Source organism: Thermobia domestica, chromosome 2 (genome assembly GCF_964235325.1).
Source record: "Thermobia domestica chromosome 2, izTheDome1.hap1.1, whole genome shotgun sequence".
Classification (NCBI taxonomy): Eukaryota; Metazoa; Arthropoda; class Insecta; order Zygentoma; family Lepismatidae; genus Thermobia; species Thermobia domestica.
In genome coordinates, this window is record NC_137455.1 from 369748838 (window position 1) to 369775132 (window position 26295).

Below are 26295 nucleotides of genomic sequence, written 5' to 3' on the forward strand. Positions count from 1 at the left end.
TCGTACTTTTCTGGAAGAAACGATTAGGTGGGGCACGGACTCCTCCAAACCTTTGATCACGAAATATCAAAAGTGTTAATAATAGTATGTCAGATGTGTGTAAAGAACATGAAGAATTGCAATGGAACCTTGTGCACGGATAATACGCAAAAAATAAACGAATAAGTTTTTTTTCTGGAAAAACGGTTTTAGGGGCAAAAGCTCCAATCCAAAATTTTGGAATTTGACGCCCGAAATACAAAAACCAGTGGGCCGAAGTGAATGAAATTGTCCACACATATTGTAGACCAAAATGATCGAACACATGTTTCTTATTTGTCTGGAAAGAACGGTTGGGTGGGGCACGGACCCTTCCAAACCTTTGATCATGAAAATATCAAAAGTGCTAATAACAGTATGTCGGAAGTGCTTAAAGGACATGGAAAATTGGAATGACACATTGTGTATGGACAATACGCAAAAAATAAACGAATACGGGTTTATTTTCTGCGAAGAAACGGTTTTAGATGGCAAAAGCCCCTACCCAATATTTTGAAATTTGAGGCCCAAAGGCAAGAAGAAGTGCACCGAATTGAAATGAAATTGTGCATAGATATTGAAGACGTAAATTAAGGTAATTGGGTTTCGTATTTCACTGAAAAAAAAGCGGTTAATTGGGGCACGGACCTTCTAAAGCGTTGATTACGAAATATCAAAAGTGCAAATAAGTATACGTCAGAAGTTCCTAAAGAGTATGGAGAGTTGCAACGAAACTTTGTATGGGGACAATTTGCAAAACAATAAATAAAACGTGGTTTAATTTTTGCGGAAAACCAGTGTTGGGGCCTAGGCACCATCCAAAAAAAAATGTAAATATTACTGTGATAGCGCAGGAGGGAGTGGACTGAAGCAAATCAAATTGTGTGTAGATATTATATAGACCCTATGTAAAATAGGGCCTTTCGTGTTTCTCAAGTGCACCTATTCGTTTTGCTTCAAAGTTGGCACATCAACAGCAAACAGGAAATTAATCGGCACGTGTTTTTGTTTATGAGGAAAAACATTGTAAGAGTTAAAGGTGCCTCCTGAAATACTATAAAATAACGCTATACTGCTTGTGCTTGTTTATCTGCCAAATTTGAAGAAATCGGATGGAGGCACTTGTGAAACACGAAAGGCCTTATTTTATATATCCAATATCTGCATACAATTTAATTCGCTTCGGTCCAATCCTTCCTCCACTAAACAGTTTCTTTTCTTCACAGGAAAATACAAAACACATATTCCCTCATTTTATCTCTACAATATTTGTGCACAATTTCATTCACTTCGGTCCACTTCTTCTTGCCTTTCAGGTGTCAAATTCCAAAATTCTGGGTAGGGGCTTTTGCAACCCTAAAACCGTTTTTCCGCAGAAAATAAAAAACGTATTTGTTTATTTTTTGCTTATAATTCCTACAAAAAGTTTTGTACCAATTCTTCATGTAAATTTAGGCACTTCTGACATACTGTTATTAGCACTTTTGAAATTTCATGATCAAAGGTTTGGAAGGGTCCGTGCCCTACCCAACCGTTTTTTTTTTTTTCAGGATAATACAAAATCCGTATTCCCTTATTTTATGTCTACAATATCTGTGCACAATTTCATTCACTTCGGTTCACGTCTTTTTGCCTTTCGGGCGTCAACTTTCCAAATTTTGGGTTTGAGCTTTTGCTCCCTAAAACCGTTTTTCCGCAGAAAATAAAAAAAACGTATTCGTTTAGTTTTTGAAGTTTCTTTGCAATTCTTCATGTCCTTTACACACATCTGACATACTGTTACTAGCACTTTTGATATTTCATGATCAAAGGTTTGGAGGAGTCGGTGCCCCATCTAACCGTTTTCCCCAGGAAAATACGAAACACGTATTCCCTTATTTTACGTCTGCAAGATCTGTGGACCACTTCGGTCCACTTATTTTTGCCTTTCGGGCCGTCAACATTCAACATTTTAGGTGGGGTCTTTTGCCCCCTAAAACCGTTTCTCCACAGAAAATTAAAACGCGTATTAGTTTGTTTTATGTGCAGCATCTACCTGCCAAATTTTATCAATATCGGAGGGTTACACTTGGGAAGTGTTGCTTTGTGAGCCATTACTGGGAAAGATGTCTCTTGGTTCAGGCAAACTTTGCCCTGAGTGCGACGAGGCATACAGTTTAGAATACTACATTGTACGTATGAATGACTCATTCGTTTTTCAGCACTAGTGGTTACTGAGTACAAGTAATCTAGTCTACGTAAAAATTAATAACAGAACAGTGTGTTTGGCACAGAGGTTTTATTTTATTTTATACAATGAATATCGTCGTAATACAAAATCTGTATAACATTAGGAGAATTAAAGCACTCTCACTGCATAGTTTTATAAAGTTCATTATACACTTTGCAGCTGACATTCATAGCCTACTATCGGACGGTATATTTTTACTTTTATACTGGCTCCCCTCTCCATGCTTCCAGATTTACTCGTGGGATACTATTACTGTTACAGGGTACCAGAGGATTACTGCAAAGGAAACAAATGTTCATATGTTAGTAAAGAATTGCGTGTAGGCAGATATATAAATGAATAAACACCACAACGGTAGAACTAACATTTAGCTCAGAATTCAGTTACATTCATGAGCGACAACCAGATACCAGAAAGTTTGGCGGCAAAGAGATCTGATCAAAAGAACGTTATTTGACTCTGTTATAATTATTTTTTATTGCACTTTCCTTAAACTTGTGAGATTAAGTGCAATTTCTGGCCATAGTTTTCAGCCATTCATACACTCATGGATGTACTTAGCGAATGAGTTAAATGTTGAGATTTATGCAATAGGTTGAGAAAATACTAAAGTACAGAGTTGCATCAACAAAAATTCATAAATCCTATGCAATATGAGAAAGCACTGCGTACTTATTGCACTTAGTGACTACATACCCCTACCGCAAACATGCAAAGTTCATAGAATATTCTGTATGCGTATCAACTGAAATACAAGAGTCCTGCTGGGTCCACGTAGTTACAAAATGAGCAATATTTGGATTTTTAAGACGGATAAAAGTGACTGCTAAGTAAAGTTATAATATTTTTTTCAAAGTCGTTTCAGTCTGGAAACTGTAGATCTATTACTTCCAACTGGATGTGCTGGTATAGCGTCATAATTTACTGCTTCCATTCGCAGGAAACCATTCAGATAGAACAAGGAGAAGATGCCAAATCTGATGGAAACAGGCAGAGAAAAGCATCGATGGTTTTGCATCACCAACACTTACTTTACTCCATTCCAAAATCTCCACCCTGCCCTCCATTGTTCAATCTATCTCTTACAGTCTTTCCTAAGATCATAACCAATCTCAATTCTCCTTTCAATGGATAATCTATTTCTTACAGTCCTTTCGATTGCAACCAATCCCAACACTCCTCTTAATGGTTAATCTATTTCTTGCAGTCCTTCCTCCGATCACAACCAATTTCAACCTTCCTCTCAATGGATAATCTATTTCTTACAGTCTCTCCTCCAATCACAACCAATCTCAACCCTCCTCTCAATGGTTAATCTATTTCTTACAGTCCTTCCTCCGATCACAACTAATCTCAAACCTCCTCTCAATGGTTAATCTATTTCTTACAGTCCTTCCTCCGATCACAACCAATCTCAATTCTCCTCTCAACGGTTAATATATTTCTTACAGTCTTTCCTCCGATCACAACGAATCTTACCCCTCCTCCCAATGATTAATCTATTTCTTACAGTCCTTCCTCCGATCACAACCAATCTCAATTCTCCTCTCAACGGTTAATATATTTCTTACAGTCCTTCCTCCGATCACAACCAATCTCAATCCTCCTCTCAATGGTTAATCTATTTCTTACAGTCCTTCCTCCGATCACAACCAATCTCAATTCTCCTCTCAATGGTTAATCTATTTCTTACAGTCCTTCCTCCGATCACAACCAATCTCTCCCGTCCTCCCAATGGTTAATATATTTCTTACAGCCCTTCCTTCGATCACAACCAATCTCACCCCTCCTCCCAATGGTTAATCTATTTCTTAGAGTTCTTCCTACGATCACAACCAATCTCAATCCTCCTCTCAATGGTTAATCTATTTCTTAGAGTTCTTCCTCCGATCATAACCAATTTCAACCTTCCTCTCAATGGATAATCTATTTCTTACAACCCTTCCTCCTATGCCCTATATCTTCCTATGTCATACACCGATCAGTTAGAAATGAATGCTTTATTTCGAAATAGTAAAAGATGGCCAGTAAAGTTTCATGCGTTGGCATACGACAGAGATGCACCACGGACTGCTTAGCCATTGATTGTGACAGTTACAGAGTGTCTACACTAAATGAACAAGTTTATGTAAACATCAATTACGTGAGATTATGAACCTGTTTTAGACATCTCACGTAAAGTAAATATATTGTGTAATTAAGTAAATTTGCAAAACATTTATTTAATACCAAAGTCTATTTTTATAATACAAAGATAAATATACGAAGGAAATTAGGTTGGTAAATGAAACTACAAATTTAACGATAGTTCTAAGCTCTGTGTCACCTGTAATTTTCAAAGGTATCTGAATTACGTTATAGTTTGTATTAGTTTCACTTAAATCTCTGTAGTGTTACATCACGCGAAAGTTAATGGCTGACAAGTAGAAAGCATGTGATTAGCACATCAATTCCAAGCACTTGTTTCTGCTACAGAAGTTATCGCGGAAATTCATGCATCTTTAAAACTTAGATGGCATTAAGCTCCCGATAATTTTTCCAGTCACTTTATTTAAGATTTTTATTTATTGATGACTAACTTACCATGAAATGTCAAAAGCAATGATTGGTTAAGAGGATATACACCAAATGATTAGTTACAAAGGTGTTGATAAAATTTGAATAGCCTTATATTCCGCTACCGCTTCCAACATTTTAGCATTAAAATTATCACTTAAGTCATCATTGAAAACAAATAAAATGATTGAATCGAGAGTACCATGGCATATGCTTTCTAAATAAAAACGGATTTCCGCTAATTGCTTCTATAATTTAATTTGCTATGAAAATACAAATTTCTCCACATGTTTATTTATAAAAGAATATTTATGTGTAAACAAATATGCAATATTCCCGAGGTGAATTCATTACATAGTATATTCTCAATATGTCACAATATGCTTCGAATGCGTCACAATGACGAATTAACACTGAAGGCTCTGTACCCCATCGGGGTTCGAACCTAGTAGCATGGGCAGAAAGGCACGCTTCTCAACCTTTTGAATACACACAAGCACAATTGTTTTATTTATAGTGGAATAACATCAGTTACGTAGCTATGGTTGAAGAAACGTAAATAAATATAAAGGGTTCTATTGACCACGGGCATCTTAATTGAAGTGTTAAAAAAATATAATTTCATTCATTCAAGTTCACATTTTAATACTACTGAAAAGCTTATCCATTAACATTCATATTTTAATACTGCAGAAAAATCTTATCCATTCAAGTTCACGTTATTAATACTATATATAGTTGGCATACTTTAATACTACTGAAAAAGAACTTACTTATCGTTGTCAGGTCTCCAGAAAGCAAGTGGTTGGAGTCTTTGTAGATTTGGAAAATTATCACAGATTACTCTCGACATACTTGTTTTCCTGATTTCGGTTAGCTGAACTGAAATACAAGATACCAAATGTTACATTTACTAATTTTCACAACGAGAACATCTCTTGAACATTAGAAAGTGGACTATAGTTTGAGAAAGAACTAACTTAAATTGAAAATGCATTTTCTTGAGTATTACTAATCTTCCTTTGAAACATAATAGTTAATCCCATAGAAACGTCTTGGCATTTGGTAAATAAAGTAATATTTTGTTGGATCAAGAGATCCAATATATTTTAATCAAAAATTTTCCTGTACGCCTTATATCTGGAGAATTACATATAATGTAGCCAAACCCAAACTATCAGTTAACTCAGTATGATGTGTTTATTCCGAAGGAAATACGAAAACTCGATTTAAGGGCCGTTCAAAAATTTTGTGGCCCCTGATCTAAAACTACTTATTGGCCAAGATCGCAATCTTTTGATTTTTTTTTTTTTTTTTTTTGATCATTCCTAAAATTCTTGTTTAAAATTTAAAATTAGATTTCATAACCAAGACCGTGTGAGACAGAAGGACCGAGTATAGTAGGATACAAATCACATTCAACATTGTTTTCGAAGATTGGGACCACAACAGAAAGCAGATGAGAGAACCCATTATTGGGACCATTTTCAAAGCCACAATAGTTCATTAATAGAGGCTCTGTTACCCAAATCACAGTGAAACATTATGTTCCAATGATAACAGTATCGAGATGTGAGTTCATTTCTTTCTTGTACTGCTTTCCTTGAAGTTTCGTTTCCTGTATTTATTAGTTAAACACAATACCAGATTACCATTTTAGTCCAGAGGAGTTTTTGCCATTTGGTAGTCTGCGGGACCCTAAAGGTCCGTAGAGCTCCTCCGTGGCTAAGCGGTTAGCGTACGCGCCTTTGGCGTGGGAGACCCGGGTTCGATTCCCGGCGGGAGCTCATGTGGTTCGGATTCCACGTTAATCAGTAGGTCCACGTGTCATATAGGCTCGCTGCTGAACGGGACGTTAAACTCAAAATCAACTTAACTCAACCCTAAAGGTCCGTAGAACAAATTTAGAGAGTTCATGGTACTATTTACATCTCGTAAATTATAAAGGATATACGAGGTGCAGTCAGCTTACAACATCTCCAACTTTTTCTCAAGACTGTTAAGAGATAGAAACGCGTTGTTTATTTTAAAATACGTGAGCACTAGTTGTCATTGTGTGACAGAGATGACAACATTATACGGTCCACAGAACTCTGGCGACAGCGGTGAGAATGATGACTGTTTTTCATACGATGTTCGTCGTTTTCTCCATTTGCATGGTGTAACACCGCTTCAAATTCATCGCCAGTTGAGTGTGACATGTGATGATGGTGTCATGGATGTGTCTAATGTGTGTTTGTGGATGTGACAATTCAAGGAAGGCAGAACGTCGTGTGACAACAAAAAACGAAGAAAATCTCGGCCTCGCACAAGCCGGTCTGACGACATGCTTGAATGAGTAAGTGTGGAACGCATCGCCTCCAAAGTTGGCATTTCCGTCAAATCTGTGCACATTGTCGTCAGATAGGCTTGTGCGTGGCCTACATTATCTTTGTTAACTGTCATACGACGTTCTGCCTTCTTTGAACTGTCACACGCACAAACGCGCATTAGACACATTCATGACGCCATAATCACAAGTCTCACTCAACTGGCGATAAATTTCAAGCGGTGTCATATCATGCAAATGGAGAAAACTAAGTATCGTAGTATCAAAAACAGTCATCACTATCATCGCTGCCTCCCGAGTTCTGTGCGTCGTACGGGTTGCCATCTCTGTTATGCATTGACAAGTGCTCAGATATTTTCAGAACAGCACGTTTCTACGTTACCAATCCTAGGAAAAGAAATTGGAGGTGCCATAAGTTGAATGCACCTCGTAAATAATACCGTAGACATTCTATATGTATGTACTGTATATTATATGTTTTTATAACATACAACATACAGCACATACACATAGAATATCCATGGTAACATATTTCGATTGTTAATATAACATAAAGAAAGGTTTGTAATTTAATTGTTAATATTGCTATCTCTTCTCGACTACCATTACTACTACTATGCATATACAAAAATTCAAAAGTCTGTGATCTCTAACTTGTCTTAAAAAATAAAATGTGGATGCTCAACCTTGATAATTGAGAATCACTGATATAGATATCGACTTCTGTAGTAGAAATGTTTTCTGAGAGTAAGGAGGTTAACGTACCTGGGTTAAAAGAATGCGGCTGTCCACCAAGGTCGTAGAAAAATCTATCTCCCTTTTTCAGACGAGCAAATTGGTCACCTATAATGCAAAGGAATGTATGTCCTAACAATGCTCCTCGAACAGGACGCTCTGCTATCCCAGCGACGAAAAGATCTATATCGTCCACACTTCGATATAATTGTTTAAAAACTTGGATAACCTAAAAGAGAAACACAATGACTAATGTAAGGATTACATAATGGTTTTTAAGCTGAGTAATTTTGTTTAACATATAACTAGAAAATTACTCTTAAGCGTTTATTTTATTATCATAGCTGTCTATTTTGATTCAACTTTATTTGCTCTCAGGAAATGCACGGGAGATGACACTCTTTGCGTTCCGGTTCAAAGTGTATAAGTACATTCATTTTCAGTTTCAAGAGGGTCATGTTTTAAAAGGAGCTATTAAATAAAAAACATCCATACATGGATAAAATATTACACCGTTCTTTGTAGCTCTCTGTGACATTGAATCTAGATAACATAGATGTTTCACCGTGCTTCACGGATAAATTGCAGTGTATATGTGTGAACAAGAATTACCTCGCCAAAGTCGAGGCGTTCTGCCTTCAACAAAACTACGAGTACTCTTCAGAGCTCCCTAAAAACGTGCGCAACCTAAAAGTAGTGATTCGCAAGCTGCCTATAGATGATGATCCTGAAGACATTAAAACTGCACTAACATCACTACAATTTACCGTAGAATCAGTCAGCCAGTTACACGGCAGACCAGACGCCCAGGGAAACCGTCCGAAATTTCCCCTGTTTCTGGTCAGCTTACCGAAAGGTCAGGGGCCGCAAATCTACGATCTCCGGTATCTCCTCACCTTTAAGATAGAGGTGGAACCGTACAAGGGCAGTGAAATACTACAATGCCATCGCTGCCAACGCGTTGGCCACTCACAAACTACATGCCGCGCGGGGGCGAGGTGTGTGAAATGCAGCGGAAACCACCTCACCAAAGAATGCCAGAAGCAGGGACGGGACACAGCAGCACGCTGCGTCAACTGCCAGGGGCCCCACCCAGCCAATTACCAGGGGTGCCCGTACATCAAGGCAGAGAAGAAGAACGCAGTGGGAAGCAGCAGGAGATTCCACCAGCAAATCCTCCACCACCACGCAACCTCCAGCGGAGAGACAACAACCCCACTGACAAGAGGCCAGGAAACCAAATACGGGATGCAGGCGTCACCCCCCTGAACCTGACCCCGGAGTGCAACGTAAGCACCGACAAGAAGTCAACCACAACAAGACTCGCATCCACGACCACCCCAGGGAACGCAGAGTCTCAGCCAAGCGCAAGCACCAGCTCCGCCCCGCAGCACACCAGCGCAGCTGCAGAACAGCCATCCCAAGGACCAACACCAGCAGCCCAGCAGCAAACCGACCGCAACCGGGACCCCCCAGGAACAGCCGACCCCATCCCAGACGCAGACAACAACAACGCAGGCAACAACACCCCAACCACCACTCAGCCAGCAACCGGAGGCGAACTCCTGTCACTAATAAGTACACTCCGTGAAATCCAGGACCTGCTAGCGGGGATCAACCTCAATCGCTTCCTCGACCGGCTGAAAACCGGCCTTCGCCAGATAGCACAAGCAACCGATCCCACCACAAAGATGATCACCCTACTCCAAGTCGCTGCTTCACTCCTGGATGATGGCACCGAATAATATGAGACTCAACCGCGACATCCGAATAACCTGCTTCAACGCAGAAGGTCTACAAAAACAGCGAGCAGAGTTCACTGACTTCCTCACCAGGGAAAACATTGATGTGGCTCTGCTCTCGGAGACATTTCTCAAACCACCCGACCTACTACGGATCCGGAACTATGTGGTGTACCGCAACGACCGAGTAGGTCGAGCCAAAGGAGGAACAGCAGTGATCATCAAGCAGCATATACCACACGACATACTTCAACTTCCTGCGCTGCAATCCATCGAGGCCTCAGGAATCACTATCCATTCCCCTGATGGTCCCTTACATCTCCTATCAGTATATAGGCCACCAGACAGGCTCATCAGTGCTCAAGATCTGCAGCTGTTAAGAAGACTAGGCCACCGAGTATTCCTGGGAGGGGACTTGAACTGCAAACACCCGGCCTGGAACTCGAGAGTCTCCAATCAAAACGGCCGGCGCCTCCACCAGCTCCTCAGGCAAATTGATTTCCTACCGGCAGCACCGAGGGAGCCAACGCACTTCCCAAGGAATGGGGGACTCCCTGATGTCCTCGACATTACGCTCACTGCTAACGCAGCTATCACAGAGGGACCGGATGTGATTCATGATCTCCAATCGGACCATATCCCGGTGGTACTCACACTAGCGACAAGGCATCACGTCTCAACTCGCAGGATTCCAACGATCAAGGAAATAAACTGGCAGGAGTACACCAGACTGCTAGCAGAGATGGTTGACCCCAGACATCCTCTACAAACTCCGGAGGACATCGACACTGCAGTCCAGGACCTAACCGCTGCGATGAAATCCGCCCTTACACTGGCTACCACCACAAGCGACAGACCCCAACCCCAGCCGGATCCTGGTGACTTGCGGACCACAGCCCTCATCCATATGAAACGCTGGGTCAGAAGAAGATGGCAAACAACTCGCAACCTCCAATACAAGGCTCTCTGGAACGACCTTACAACCAGAGTCAAGAAGAGACTCCAGAGAAGAAATATGGAAAAGTGGGACCAGAAGATCCGTGGAATGGAGACGCCATCGCCAGAGTTCTGGAAACTCCTTCGCTCATTGAGCAAACCCTCAGGCCCACCCCGGACACAGCCTCTACGCGGACCTCAAGGACTGGTGTACTCACCTCAAGAACAGGCAGACCTATTTGCAGCACACTGGGAGAATGTCTTCCAGGAGCATAACATACAACCCGACCGACGCACAACAGAAACAGTGGCACGAAGCATACAGATCCCTGCCCTGCCCAGCAGACCAACTAGTGACTCCAAGGGAAGTCCAGAAGATTGTCAGGAAGCTCAACACACAGCGAGCAGCAGGTCCTGATAGAATTCCACCAGCGGCAATCAAACACGCTCCGCGTAAAGTCATGGTACTCCTGTGTCGCATCACAAACGCAATTCTACAAACTGGCCACTATCCTACCAGCTGGAAAGAAGCGCGCATGATCATGATCCCCAAGTCAAAAGGCACAAGAACGGACCTCAGAAACCACCGTCCCATAAGCTTGCTCAGTCATCTCAGCAAGGTTGTGGAGCGCATCCTCCAGAAGAAACTGACTCAGTGCGTCGCGGACCGGAACATCATTCCTCACCACCAGTTCGGCTTTCGAGCTGGACACAGTACTACGCTGCAACTGGTCCGAGCAGTAGAAACAATCACCCAACAATTTAACGAAGGCGGTCACACACTAGGCTTATTCTTAGACGTGGAAAAAGCCTTCGATCGAGTGTGGCATGATGGACTTCTGCATAAGATGACCTCAGCTGGCATCCCCAGATACCTCACCCGAATAGTGAAGAGCTACCTCTCCAACAGGAGCTTCCGAGTCTTTCACTCCGGAGCAAACACAGATCCAAGGCCAATACGAGCAGGAGTACCACAAGGGTCATGCATTTCACCCTTGCTGTACAACATCTACACAGCAGACCTGCCCACCACACCCGCAACGATGACAGCGACGTTCGCGGACGACACTGCATTGTTCGCCAGCAACAGAAACCACAGGTACGCGGAAATGGCTCTTAGGAGACACATCGCCCTCCTTGAGACATGGACGCGGAACTGGAAAATAAAGATCAACACGGACAAAACTGCCCTGGTGGACTTCAACAGGAAACGAGCCCCGAAGGAATACAACATTACGTATCAAGGGACTCCGCTACGACTGCAGCAGAGTGCCAGATACCTGGGTATACTCATGGACCAAAAACTCACCTTCCGGCAGCACCTGACAGATACCACAGACAGAGCGAACCGGAGATTCCGTGCCCTGCTGCCTATCTTCCTCACCAGACAACTATCCCACGAGGCGAGAAGGAATGTGTACATAGTATACATTCGGCCACTTCTGCTCTACGCCCATCAAGCATGGGAACACGCAGCGCAAAGCCACCTCAGACCGCTGCAAGTTGTCCAGAATAGGGCAGCAAGGGCAATAACAGGACACTCGATGGATACAAGAGTCGACCAGATCCACGAAGACCTCAATCTGCCGCTCCTCAGCGAAACAAGACGCAGCCTTTCAGCGACCTTCTGGGCCCGAACACGACAACACGAAAACCCTGCAGTCACCGACCTAGCGAGACTACCGCCACCAGCCAGAAGACACCACAGGATGCCTCAACCCCAGTAGTCGACCAGATCTTCCCAAGCCAGAGTCTGCGACAGTAGCAGACTCCAACACCAGAAACGCTGGACCACCAATCACACACAACTATCACAGATGGAAGGCAAGGACTTCGGCCCGGTACTTCAGACCAACACGCCATGACACTGCCAACTGCCAACATTGAATATTGAAAAATACCTTTATTTACAAACATATTTAGTTTTAGTAATACACGAAGGACTTGTTTCGTTAAGACCTCATATAACAAATGTGACGTTTCATAGAAGAGATTTTAATTTTATAATTTTCGGCTCCTGTTTTACAGTTTTTGTTCTCTTGTTTGCTTTGTGTGCATATAGACTTAAATCTTGTGTCATAAACTTTGATATGCTCCGTGCAGTCATGAGTTCATATTCAAACATAACCACTCATCCAATCAAACGCATTTTGAAGAAAGTATTGCAAGTTATTATCCAAACCAACCCATCATATCCCTACATGTTCCCGTTCATGATATAGATCATAATATTGAAGGCCAGCTAATATTCCTGTTTCCTAATGCCACGAATTGTACACTTGGAGTACCAGCTGCTCTTTCTAATACATAGTACGGATTGCATATCGAAACTTATCAGTTACATGGAATGCCATTTTCTACATCTAACGGCACGTATTGTACCCATATGAGCCAACTGCTATTCCTTGCAGTAGAGATTGTACACTCCGCATCAAAAAAATTGCAACAGCTAACGCCGTGCAGTTAGGCCAACCAATATACACCTTCTTATCCCATAATCGTGTCAGGTAAAGAGACCCCCTCTCAATCCTCCTTTCTTCTCTACCGTACTAAAATTAGCTAACAACATGAGCGCAATTCTAATTTAAACTACATATGAATTAGTTTCAATAAAATAAAATAACAAAACCGAGACGAAACAAGATTTATAAGTTGATATAGGGAGAAACTGAAACTCACACAATGAAAAATTGAAACCAATGGATGTCCATTACACAGAGATTCAGAAATGAGGCTAAAAGAGAGAGAGAGAAAGAGAGAGACAAGGGAGGAGAAGAAGGAAACGAAAAAGAAGAACAGATAAAAATGTGGAATTCAAACGTTGTAAGGAAACAACCTAACATTATAAAGTTCCGTTTCCAGAAATCCAACAGTAATATAGAAATAACGTTTGTTTTTGCATATATATATATATATATATATATATATATATATATATATATATATATATATATATATATATATTTAAAAAACTGTTCGAATATATAAAGGATGCTTTAAACATTCATTAAGTCACTTCTCTAAAGGATAGCATACTCAATTTCCAGTAGAACTGTAGATCACCGAGACATATCTAGGATAATGCCAAAAGTTTAACACACATGATTTGTTTCCGCGTGGTTCGATTGCAAATTCGGTAGTGTTCATTGCAACGCAATGATGCAAAATACATTCTAATAAACCCAGTAGGTGGCGTACATCATATACTCCATTTCACACTACTAAGGCAAACTGAACAAAAAAGAAACGAAAAGAAAAAGAAAGAAAGAAAGAGAAAATTGAATGAGTGCTATTTTACTGCTAAATTTCTATCAGAAATACTCTATATTAAAAGTCCAAACTGTATCGTAATGAAAAGTTACAAATGTTCGAAAGGAAAAGTTTATGTTCCTCATAGATGTAGCATGTTTCAAATTTCAACGTGAATAAAATACATCAAATTATAGGATGGAAACAAATTTTGTGTCGAACTAGTATAAATAAAATTTTGTTTTCAAATAAGCAAAGAGGTTACTATTTTCTACCCTCTTCCGAAGATTTATCTGTTCCGAACATCCAGCATCGATTTCCTTTCTTCCGGGTATAACGTAATGTGCACAGATAGAATGATTACGCTAGAGCTCAAACAGATCATTGTGTCAGTCGGGTGATGTTGGTTAGGTTACAGACCACCAGTGGATCGAGGATTCAAACCCGTAGCGACCTTTAATTTCACTGAGACTCGGTAACCCAGACGATAAAAAAGAGATTTTACTTATTCCCTTGCGCTTAAGCAGTATTTCTGTCAGAGATGACTAGGACTGGAGAGTAATTCCCAGAGCACGAATAAGACGACGTCGAAGTTGCCAGTTAATTAGATTTACTTGCTCCGTTTTAATTTTGGAACACGCACACGCACATGAAGTGTGCGTGTGTGTGAGAGAGAGAGTGGGGAGAAGTGAAAGATACAAAGGCAGGATGGGGAAACGTCAAGAAAGAGAGAGAGGGCGGACGAATATAAATATGAAACATACTTAAAATTATAGTGGATGATATACGCATATAGAACGCACACACTGTTTACTCGAATTATCGTCATTGATGCCTTATAAGTTCTCCAACAGGAGATGAATCTCTGTTTGCAGCCATTATTTTATGCGAAACAAATCATACTACCTGATGGGGAATCGAATCGATGTTTTCCATTTGGAAGTCTAGCACTACACCACCAAATTGCTTTACCCAAACCTTATTTAACAAATGGTGTAGTTTTTCTTCCTGAGAACGATAACATGTAAAGTTTATACTGCAGATCAATGATGTGTATGGAATGTCCTGGTAATCCCCTTGCTTTTTCCCAACCAACATTCTTAAGTTGTCTTTATCATGATACAGGCGTTTTCTTCTACATTCTTACGTATTGCTTGTGGAGTATAAGAAGTCGATTCTTCACAATCAAGTCGATTCTTCACAATCACTTTGTAAAAAAACAACTTTGGCGTGAACAGGATCTGAACCTATGTTAGATAGCTGTATTATTCATAAAGTCATTACGTTACCCCTACGCTATCAGTTTTATTATTACCTTCTTGGGAAATACAAAATGGACTCGACTAGCTGAGTCTATACAAGAAAATCACTAGACAGAAAATAAAAATTACCAATTCTGCGTCTACAACTATAAATGCATAGAACTATAAATAGATAAATACATATAAAAAAAGAGAGAACTTTTATTGCATGACAAAATCACTTCTAAAAACCTACTAAAAGAAAGCCTTTCCTGTTCCGGAGAATAACATTTCCGGCGTGTACGTTGAAGAAAATCAAAATAAGTGCGTGCATCCAATAACGTGATATGCCGCTGGAAATATAGTAAAGTGCTTGCAATCAGGAAAAGCACACGCTATCATGACACCTAAAGTTACAAGCCAAATATTACTTACTTTAGCCCTGAACTTTAGAACGAACTTTTACTTTTCACTACGATACAGTTTGGACTTTTAATATAGAGTATTTCTGATAGAAATTTAGCAGTAAATTAGCACTCATTCAATTTTCTCTTTCTTTCTTTCTTTCTGTTTCTTTTCGTTTCTTTCTTCTCTTTTTTTGGTTCAGTTTGCGTTAGTAGTGTGAAATGGAGGGTATTATGTGCGCTAGCTACTGGGTTTATTAGAATGAATTTTGGATCATTGCGTTCCAAAGAACACTACCGAATTTGCAATCGAACCACGCGGAAACAAAGCATGTGTGTTAAACTTTTGGCATTATCCTAGATATGACTCGGAGATCTACAGTTCTACTGGAAATTGAGTATGCTATCCTTTAGAGAAGTGACTTAATGAATGTTTAAAGCATCCTTTATATATTAGAACAGTTTTTTAAAAAATATATGCAAAAACAAACGTTATTTCTATATTACTGTTGGATTTCTGGAAACGGAATTTTTAGGTTAGCTTAGGTTCTTTTCTTACTACGTTTGATTTCCACATTTTTATCTGTTCTCCCTTTTCGTTTCCTTCTTCTCTTCCCATGTCTCTCTCTCTTTCAGCCTCATTTCTGAATCTATGTGTAATGAACATCCATTGGTTTCAATTTTTAGTGTGTGTGTTTCAGTTCCCTAAATCAACTTATAAATCTTGTTTCGTCTCGGTTTTGTTATTTCATTTTATCGATACTAATACATGTGTAGTTTAAATTAGAATTGCACTCATGTTGTTAGTTAATTTTAGTATGGGAGAGAAGAAAGGAGGAGAGAGAGGGGGGTCTCTTGACCTGACAGATTATGGGATAAGAAGATGTATATTGGATGGCTTAGCTGTACGGTGTTAGCTGTCGCAATTTTTTTGATGCGGAGTATACCAATAGTTGTTCTTTGGAAGATGGAAGATAGTTGATCTTTATCCCTTATATCTGAGATTATGCCCATGTCAGATAGGCCCTTTAGAACATCAAAATTTCCCATTTTCAGTCGAAAACTGTTCCACAATGCAAATAAGTTTTCTTTTTATTAGTAATGCGAATGCTCACCTCGCACGTGCACAATAACTATGCAACATATAACGGTGTACACAGTCTTTTGACAGCAAACGAAAACTTGGTATTACAGCACCCACATAGGAAAATGACACCTGGAGCGTAAACGGTTAAGTGACGTCAGTTGACAATCAGCCAACTAAAAAATTAGTTAACAACGAGTGAGCAACGTTATGCTACGATTGTCAGATTGTTAATGATTTGAAGTTTTTTTTTTTTTTTTTTACAATATATCATGCACACTGCGAGTAGGATAAATGGTATGGTCAGTGCTTATATTAGAAACATGACCCATAACCAACGCAAAAACCAATGCGTCGATGGTAGCAATTTGAAAGTATTCCTCTTCAGCGAAAACATTCATTACTTTATAATTATTATTATGTCGAACAATTGAGTTTCACAATTCCTTGAGCTTTCTGAACAGTTGAATTTTAGCTGAATTGCAAGGACCAAACCATAATGGAAAAACTTTACTAACAATGTGATGACTCATACCAATCAAAGTGCATGCTGCTTGTTTTGAACCTGCGTTTACGACTGTTCTATCAAAACTTATTCTAATACTTTCCCATTTTATAATGACGTTATGAACTGCATTTTGTACATTTGGTTCTGTACCGGATGCCAGTTTTTAGACTCCAAGTAGTTATTCTTTTCCGTCTGCACAAGAAACTAATATTGATAACCTATCAATTTTTTTCCGAGCTTAAAATATTGAAGTTTTTGCCGTCTCAGTAAAACGATTTTTTTTTTACCATCAAAATTCGCTTTTAATTCTTCACTGTGTTTCTTCCCATTTTCCTGCGACGCGAAAAAACAATATACATTTTCTTTTACCAAAAAAAGAACAATATTTCGATTTTCGATACTTTCAAAACTACATACTCTAGAACAGTGTCGCCAAACTCACGAAGGTTCTGAGCTACTGTACCGTTTTTTTTTTCTATTCCTACTGTGAGCTACGAACCGAAAGAACTACCAACTATTTTTTAAAAAAAGATAATATTTGTTTATTGGCTATAAACTTACATTTCTAGTAAATATGAAATCAATTTTAATTAAACTGCAATAACAAAAAAAACTAAAATTAAATTGTACATTAGAAAGAAATTGGAGTGAGTTAGTAATAAATAACAAATGCAATAACAGTTTTTTAATAACAGATTTTTTGAAAGACTTATTAACTTTAATGAGAAGGATGGCTCTTTTTTGTCATCAAGTTTTTTTTTTTTTTTTTTTTTTTAATGTTGGAAGAGTGGGTAGTGGCTGGCATTCGAATACAGCTGTCCAAGTGTTCATCAGTGGGTCTCTTTCTCAACTTATTTTTAATACATTTCATACTGGAAAAGGAAATCTAGTCAAAAGTCGCTAGATTTCTTTTTTTTTTTTTAAAAAAAAAAGTCACCAAATCGTCATTAAAAATCACTCAAAAAGTCGCTAATCGGAAATATTTTTTTTTCGCTCTTCTGGAAGTCGTATCCTTTAGATTTAGCGACTTTTATCCCGAATTGACAACACTGATCAAGGTTAGCCAACCGGAGCGTTAATGCGATGTACGGAAAATGTCCTCTCGAGTTGCTAGTAGCGCGCGATCGTCGGTTTGGCGATCACTGCTCTAGAGCATTACTCTCCTCTCATCCTAGAAGGTTGAAAGTTTACTTCTTACATTATATTATCAAGTGTAACAAAATTGGAGAGTGCCCAGGGATTTAGATTTAAGTAGAGTTTTTGGACCATCCTACTCTGTAGATTAATTATCTTATCTTATAGATAGGTTGTTTAGCTATGTATGTCTCTAGTGCAACATTTCGTAGGAAATCTTTGCTTTATTGTTATCATAAACAATGCGTCTCTCTAGATAATTTTTTCATTAACTGACAGATATCCTGAATAGTGTATCTATTGTAACATGATTGTACCAAAATGTGGTATGTAAAAGGCTTCAGCCAGGGCCGGATTTAGGAGGGGTGCACCTTAGCGCATGCACCCCCCCTTCACTGTAAATATACACTATCTAATATGAGAACCTAGCAGTGCAAAAGCAACATTTTCTTAAACTTTCTGCTGTCATGTATCCATTTGAGGCTTAAAAGAAAGCTTAGTTTTGCAAAAGCAATAATTTAAGTCGATTTTCTGAAGGTTGAAGGAACAGGATTCACTGAACAAAGTATTATTCCTCATTCACACCGCAGATGCTTAAAAGCATTGAAAAATTTAAAATTTAAATCAAATGTAGTGGTAGTTATTGGTGCAACCTCCCTCAAGAAATCCTGGATCCGGCCCTGGCTTCAGTGTTACTCCCTACTCACGACAAAGCAATAATCATTTTAAATATATAATAAAGTTGATAAGCGACCACCTTTGCAGAGGTGGATCATTGATTTAAAACATCATTGCCATAGTGAGTTATCTCCTAGTGGACTAACGTGGGTCACTTACGAAGTAATATAAAAAAGTTCAAGTTCAGTTCTGTAACTCACCAACAGAGAATAGCACAGGGATGCAAGCACAGCCACATATAACATTGATATCCATCTTATGCATGTTGGGAGCTCTATAACTTATGGTACGTTGACCACGTACGTTATTACTTCCGTAATTTTCATCAAGTTCAAACGAAGAGCGAACATGAAATTCTTCGTTAAATAGAGAAAATCTACCACAGAGACGTTTCATATTATTCGACAATCCTTAAATGAGCTCAATGCTCTAAAATATGGAAACCGTTCAAGAACTTGTGCATGAAAACCATTGGAGAACAATTCACATCTTTGCTGCCAACGTCGCTGTATCATACGGAACAACGCACCCAATCCTCAGGGTAAGGGGAAAAAAGAAGGAATGTCACAAAACAGGATTTTCGAGAAAACGGCGTTTTAATATTGAAACCGCGTACAGAATGAATAGGATTAGTCAAATCTTTTGCTCCTTTTTCATGGACATTTCTACATCTATGCATGCATGGCATATAGTCAAATAGTACCAAAAGTCACCAACAGATACGACAAAGCACCCGTTAAAGCTCACACATGGACATTCCTTGTTTTTTCCCCTTACCCTTCATTTATGATGTGTTGTTCAGAAGTTAGTTCCCAGGGTGTTGACTTAGGAGCAGAAGCAATGTATACATCATGAAATCGCAAACGTAGTCAGAGTAGCGCAGTAGTAGGCCCCGGCGTTTGCCCGAATGACTCATCCTCACTCTCTTTTATGACCGGCGTGAAAGGTCAATGACCTTGGTCGGGGTCAATGACCTAGGGGTACCTAGGACCACACCCTCTAAATTTTGGCAAGGGTACCATGGCCCACCCCCTAAATTTTGGCAGGGGTACCTAGGACCACCCCCCTTAAATTTTGGAAATTTCCAAATCTAAAAATTTGGTGTGGTAGCCTAGGACCATAGTATGTACCTCTATCAGTATTGGGTGTCTATGTCGTTCCCTTTCATGGGTAAAAAATTGCCAAAAATTCAAATTTCGGGGGTTTTTGACCTAATTTATCCTCTTTGATGAGGTGTTATTACCCTATATGGTTATATGGACGTATACAGGGGTCCATTACCTTTCATAAGACATGGGTATATTAATGCACCCCTTGAAAAATTTGGGAGGGGTACCTTGGCCCACCACTTAAATTTCGGAAATTGACCAATTTAAACATTGGGTATTATAGTACAGGACCCTAATATCTATTATGATAAATTTGGGTGGTCCACCTCATTTCCTTCTAGGGGTACAAAATTGCCAAAAATATAAACGTAAGCAATACGTTATACCACGTGTTTGGTTTTTGGCTCAATTTATCCCCTTTGATGAGGTGTTATTACCTTATATGGTTATATGGTCATGTATAGGGGTCCATTCCCTTTCATAAGATATGGGTATATTTGTGCACCCCTTGAAAAATTTGGGAGGGGCACCTTGGCCCACCCCTTAAATTTTGGAAATTGACCAATTTAAACATTTGGTATTATAGTACTGCACCCTAACATGTATTACGATAAATTTGGGTGGTCCACCTTGTTCCCTTCTAGGGGTACAAATTTGCCAAAATATAAACGTAAGCAATACGTTGTACCACGTGTTTGGTATTTTGGCCCAATTTATTTTCTTGGATGAAGTCCTATTACCTTATATGGTTATGTATAGGGGTCTATTCCCTATCATAAGACATAGGTACATTTGTGCACCCCGGGAGGGGTACCTTGGCCCACCCCTTAAATTTTGGAAATTGATCATTTTATATATTTGGTATTATAGTACTGGACCCTAACATGTATTATGATAAATTTGAGTGGTCCACCTCGTTTCCTTCTAGGGGTACAAAATTGCCAAAATATAAACGTAAGCAATACGTTATACCATGTGTTTGGTTTTTGGTCGATTTTATCCCTTTGATGAGGTGTTATTATCCTATTTAGTTATATGGTCATGTATAGGGGTCCATTACCTTTCATAAGATATGGGTATATTTGTGCACTCCTTTAAAAATTTGGGAGGGGTACTTTGGCCCACCCCTTAAATTTTGGAAATTGCCCAATTTAAACATTGGGTATTATAGTACAAGACCCTAATATGTATTATGATAAATTTGGGTGGTCCACCTCGTTCCCTTTTAGGGGTACAAAATTGACAAAATATAAACGTAAGCATTACGTTGTACCACGTGTTTGGTTTTTGACCTAATTTATTCCTTTGGATGAGGTCCTATTACCTTATATGGTAATGTATAGGTGTTCATTCCCTATCATAAGACATAGGTACATTGATGCACCCCGGGAGGGGATTCGGTATCATAGTACATGACTCAACATGTATCATGATAAATTTGGGTGGTCCACATCGTTCTCTTTTAGGGGTACAAAATTGCTAAAATATAAACATAAGCAATATGTTGTACCATGTGTTTGGTTTTTGGCCCAATTTCTCCCCTTTGATGAGGTTTTATTACCTTATATGGTTATATGGTCATGTATATAGGTTCATTTCCTATCATAAGATATAGGTACATTGATGCATCCTTTAAAAATTTGGGAGGGGTATCTTGGCTCATCCACTCGGTTTTAGAAATTGTTTAATATAAGCATTTGGTATCATAGTACAGGTCTCCAATATGTACCACTATAAATTTGGATGGTCCACATCGTTCCCTTTTCATAGGTAAAGAACTACCAAAAATCAAATTTCGGAGGTTATTAACCCCTATTTAGCATGTTATATGGATATGTACAGAGGTTTATTACCTTTATATGTTTATGTTTCCTTTTAAATTTGGGAATTATCAAATAACAAAATTCGGTAAACGTTTTCTAGAACCCATTGTAGATGTTGATGTTCCTCTTATGGCCAAATATTCAAAATTTAAATGTTATTGACCGGCTTTATTATTGAATAAGTACAGGATTTATTACTTTTTAATAAGACACAGGTGTATTTGTGTACCAATCTTAAATTTTGGAAGGGGTACATTTCTTATTGTCATATCAATAATTGGTAATTGTTCTTAAAATTGGATAGTATCTCATTCATTGGGTAAATCATTATGATCACGTGATCGGTTATTGACCTATGATGGGATTAGGAGTCCAGGACATTGGTACATTGAAACTTTGTAGGATAATTTGATAATGCGTCATTGGTTTTGATTATTCCCGCCAAATATAAACGTAAGCAAGACGTTGTACCACGTGATTGTCCTTGATGAGGTAGTGTACAGGGATTCATTTCCTTTGTTGTGGTACTTCTTAAGTTTGAGTACACACACACTTCTAGAAAACAGTTGGTTCTACTCAGGTAAACAATTGACGGACATTATTGACCTTATTGAACATATAATGATATGATTAACTCTAAGACTTAGGTATATCAAGAGAAGTATTCTTTAAATTTGGGAATGGTGATAAACAGAATTTTAACATAAGGTGCGAAATTTGAAACAATACATTGAACTTTAGTCACAGCTCATAGTCTAAGATCATTGGTGGTGATTAATTTGACCTTGAGCTTTAGAAATCTGATAGCTAACCTTATTGAATCTTATGACTCATAGACGAAAGGCAATACATGCTACAACAGTTTAAAATTTAATCATAAGGTGATGTAATCTGACACTAGCAAAGTTATTGTTAATGCAATTTGATTGGATGATCACTATCTTTCCTGCAATCTGATTGGTTGATCACTATCTTTCGTGCAATCTGATTGGTTGATGATTTTCAAATCTTTGCTGTATTCAGTTTTAAGTTTTGTTTAACATTTAAAAATCTTGGTTTCGTTCAACATTTTGCACTCACTGATAAATATGATCAAAACCGTTTATTTGTTAATCGAATAGTTAAAAACCGGATAAAGTTTGACGGTTAACCGTGAAACGTAAAATTTTTAGTTTGAATTTTTTGTTTGAAACTTTGTTTGAAAATTCTTGCTTTCAAATTTTTGTTTGAATTTTTTGTTTCAAAATTTTGTTTGACATTTTTTTGACAACTTTTGTTTCAAAATTTTTTTGTTTAAAAATTTTTCGTTTGAAATTTTTTCGTTTCAAAATTTTGTTTAAAATTTTTGTTTGAAATTTTTCGTTTCCAAATTTTTTGTTTGAAATTTTTTGTTTCAAAATTTTGTTTGAAATTTTTTCGCTTCAAAATTTTGTTTGAATTTTTTTCGTTTGAAATTTTTTGTATGAATTTTTTTCGTTTCAAAATTTTGTTTCGACATTGGCCTCTGGCAACATTGTGGTGCAATAGTACACGTCAGAACATGATAATGCAACGTCATCAGTTTTTCATCATATATAAGTATCGTTCGAGTTAGTATTCATGATAACATCATCATGCCTACTTGTCTGCAGTTTCTAAACACGCGTGATGTGATGAAATCATTTACCAAGATTACTGATTTACAACAGAATGTACCTTATAGAATCTTAGCTAGCCAAATGATCCCTACAAAGTTTGGATTAAGAATCGTAGTGAAGCTTGAAAATGATAAGAATATAATTTTACCAGCAAGATATTTACCCATGGAAGCATCAAAACAAGAAGAACTGCTGCGTTTCTTAAATACTGCATCTGTATCTTTATGTTACAAAGGATTCTTGGGTCGAAGTCATCAACTTGAATTTAGTACACAGCCAGATTCGTCAGCAATTGTGATGAAATCATGAATTCAAACGTCAGCACATTTCTTTCCAATGACGTCAGTCGTAGTTGTATGAATTTGGTTGGTCGGCATGACGTCAGCAACTGTGATGAAATCATGAATTCAAACGTCAGCACATTCCTTTCCAATGACGTCAGCAATAACTATAAACCAGCAAATACAGTGTCATCCCACGAAATCATTTGAGCAAGTGCTTTTCAGGAGGAAAGATGTGTACTTCTAACGATAAAGAGTTCATCTTCGCAAGCTATTATCCAATAAATATATTTCAAACAAAACATGTGATGATTGGTATCAGAGCTAGAACATTTGAACCTGTGATTCGATTGGGCAAAGCAGAACAATTTGGTGTACAACTGACCTGTGAAGAATGGCAAATATTATGTTCACGAATCGACCAAATGAACGATTATTTTCATGATGAGCTAAATGTGACCATAGTCAAATCATTAGGCTCAAATCATGAAGTGGTGCTGCGTACAGTCCTCGAAGAGAAGATGGTGCTGTTACGTAAAAAGAGTACAGTCCATGTCCCTCGCAATATGGTGTATCTAACACAAACGGAATGGAACAAATTTATCAGCGTATTTCAGTGTGTGAAACATGCAGTGGAAGTGTGCAACAAAACAAGTATATTCCTGAAAAAGTACTATTTTGAAAAATGTGTTATGCATATTGTACAACATGTATCTAGATATTGTGATGGTTGTCAACATCGTTCGTGGGTGCATACCTGTATTGATAAACAGTTTATTTGTGATCAAATGGACATTGAGTTTCCACCAATTGATATTGCATTAGACCTTAAAAGACTTCAATTGGAATTAAAATTATATGCTAAAGACAAACTAGTGCAAGAAGTTCAAAATACATTGTATCGACAATATCCAGAACCACTATCTGGTATGGATGTATGTGGAGTGTAATAAAATGATTCATTTCAATCAATTGTGTTTTTTCATTTCAAGTACAACCCCAGGTTCTGACGTGTACTATTGCACCACAATGTTGTCAAAGGTTTTTGTTCTAAACAGTTCCAGTTCTTTACTAATAAGTGCACAAACTTTTAAAAATGTCAAACCAAACTTTGAAACAAAAATTTAGAACAAAAATCTTTGAAACAAAATTTCGAAACGAAAAAAATTCAAACAAAAAATTTCAAACGAAAAAAATTCAAACAAAGTTTTGAAGCGAAAAAAATTTCAAACAAAATTTTGAAACAAAAAATTTCAAACAAAAAATTTGGAAACGAAAAATTTCAAACAAAAATTTTAAACAAAATTTTGAAACGAAAAAATTTCAAACGAAAAATTTTTAAACAAAAAAATTTTGAAACAAAAGTTGTCAAAAAAAGTCAAACAAAATTTTGAAACAAAAAATTCAAACAAAAATTTGAAAGCAAGAATTTTCAAACAAAGTTTCAAACAAAAAATTTCAAACTAAAAATTTTACGTTTCACGGTTAACCGTCAAACTTTATCCGGTTTTTAACTATTCGATTAACAAATAAACGGTTTTGATCATATTTATCAGTGAGTGCAAAATGTTGAACGAAACCAAGATTTTTAAATGTTAAACAAAACTTAAAACTGAATACAGCAAAGATTTGAAAATCATCAACCAATCAGATTGCACGAAAGATAGTGATCAACCAATCAGATTGCAGGAAAGATAGTGATCATCCAATCAAATTGCATTAACAATAACTTTGCTAGTGTCAGATTACATCACCTTATGATTAAATTTTAAACTGTTGTAGCATGTATTGCCTTTCGTCTATGAGTCATAAGATTCAATAAGGTTAGCTATCAGATTTCTAAAGCTCAAGGTCAAATCAATCACCACCAATGATCTTAGACTATGAGCTGTGACTAAAGTTCAATGTATTGTTTCAAATTTCGCACCTTATGTTAAAATTCTGTTTATCACCATTCCCAAATTTAAAGAATACTTCTCTTGATATACCTAAGTCTTAGAGTTAATCATATCATTATATGTTCAATAAGGTCAATAATGTCCGTCAATTGTTTACCTGAGTAGAACCAACTGTTTTCTAGAAGTGTGTGTGTACTCAAACTTAAGAAGTACCACAACAAAGGAAATGAATCCCTGTACACTACCTCATCAAGGACAATCACGTGGTACAACGTCTTGCTTACGTTTATATTTGGCGGGAATAATCAAAACCAATGACGCATTATCAAATTATCCTACAAAGTTTCAATGTACCAATGTCCTGGACTCCTAATCCCATCATAGGTCAATAACCGATCACGTGATCATAATGATTTACCCAATGAATGAGATACTATCCAATTTTAAGAACAATTACCAATTATTGATATGACAATAAGAAATGTACCCCTTCCAAAATTTAAGATTGGTACACAAATACACCTGTGTCTTATTAAAAAGTAATAAATCCTGTACTTATTCAATAATAAAGCCGGTCAATAACATTTAAATTTTGAATATTTGGCCATAAGAGGAACATCAACATCTACAATGGGTTCTAGAAAACGTTTACCGAATTTTGTTATTTGATAATTCCCAAATTTAAAAGGAAACATAAACATAT

The 26295-nt window shown here is 37.9% G+C and overlaps 1 protein-coding gene across 3 annotated transcripts in view; it reads right to left on the reverse strand.

Moving 5' to 3' along the window:
- Nucleotides 1-2281: 2281 nt before the first annotated feature.
- LOC145678832 (chorion peroxidase-like) overlaps nucleotides 2282-26295 on the reverse strand; it is an 83839-nt gene continuing 59825 nt past the window's right edge. For all 3 annotated transcript variants that reach the window (XM_081749384.1, XM_081749382.1, XM_081749383.1), the window contains exons 12-14: nucleotides 7899-8097; nucleotides 5578-5686; nucleotides 2282-2524 (exon numbers count right to left, since the gene is read on the reverse strand). In XM_081749384.1, coding sequence (XP_081605510.1) covers nucleotides 2449-2524; nucleotides 5578-5686; nucleotides 7899-8097 — 384 coding nt within the window. In that variant the 3' untranslated portion in view covers nucleotides 2282-2448. The remainder of the gene's footprint in view (nucleotides 2525-5577; nucleotides 5687-7898; nucleotides 8098-26295) is intronic.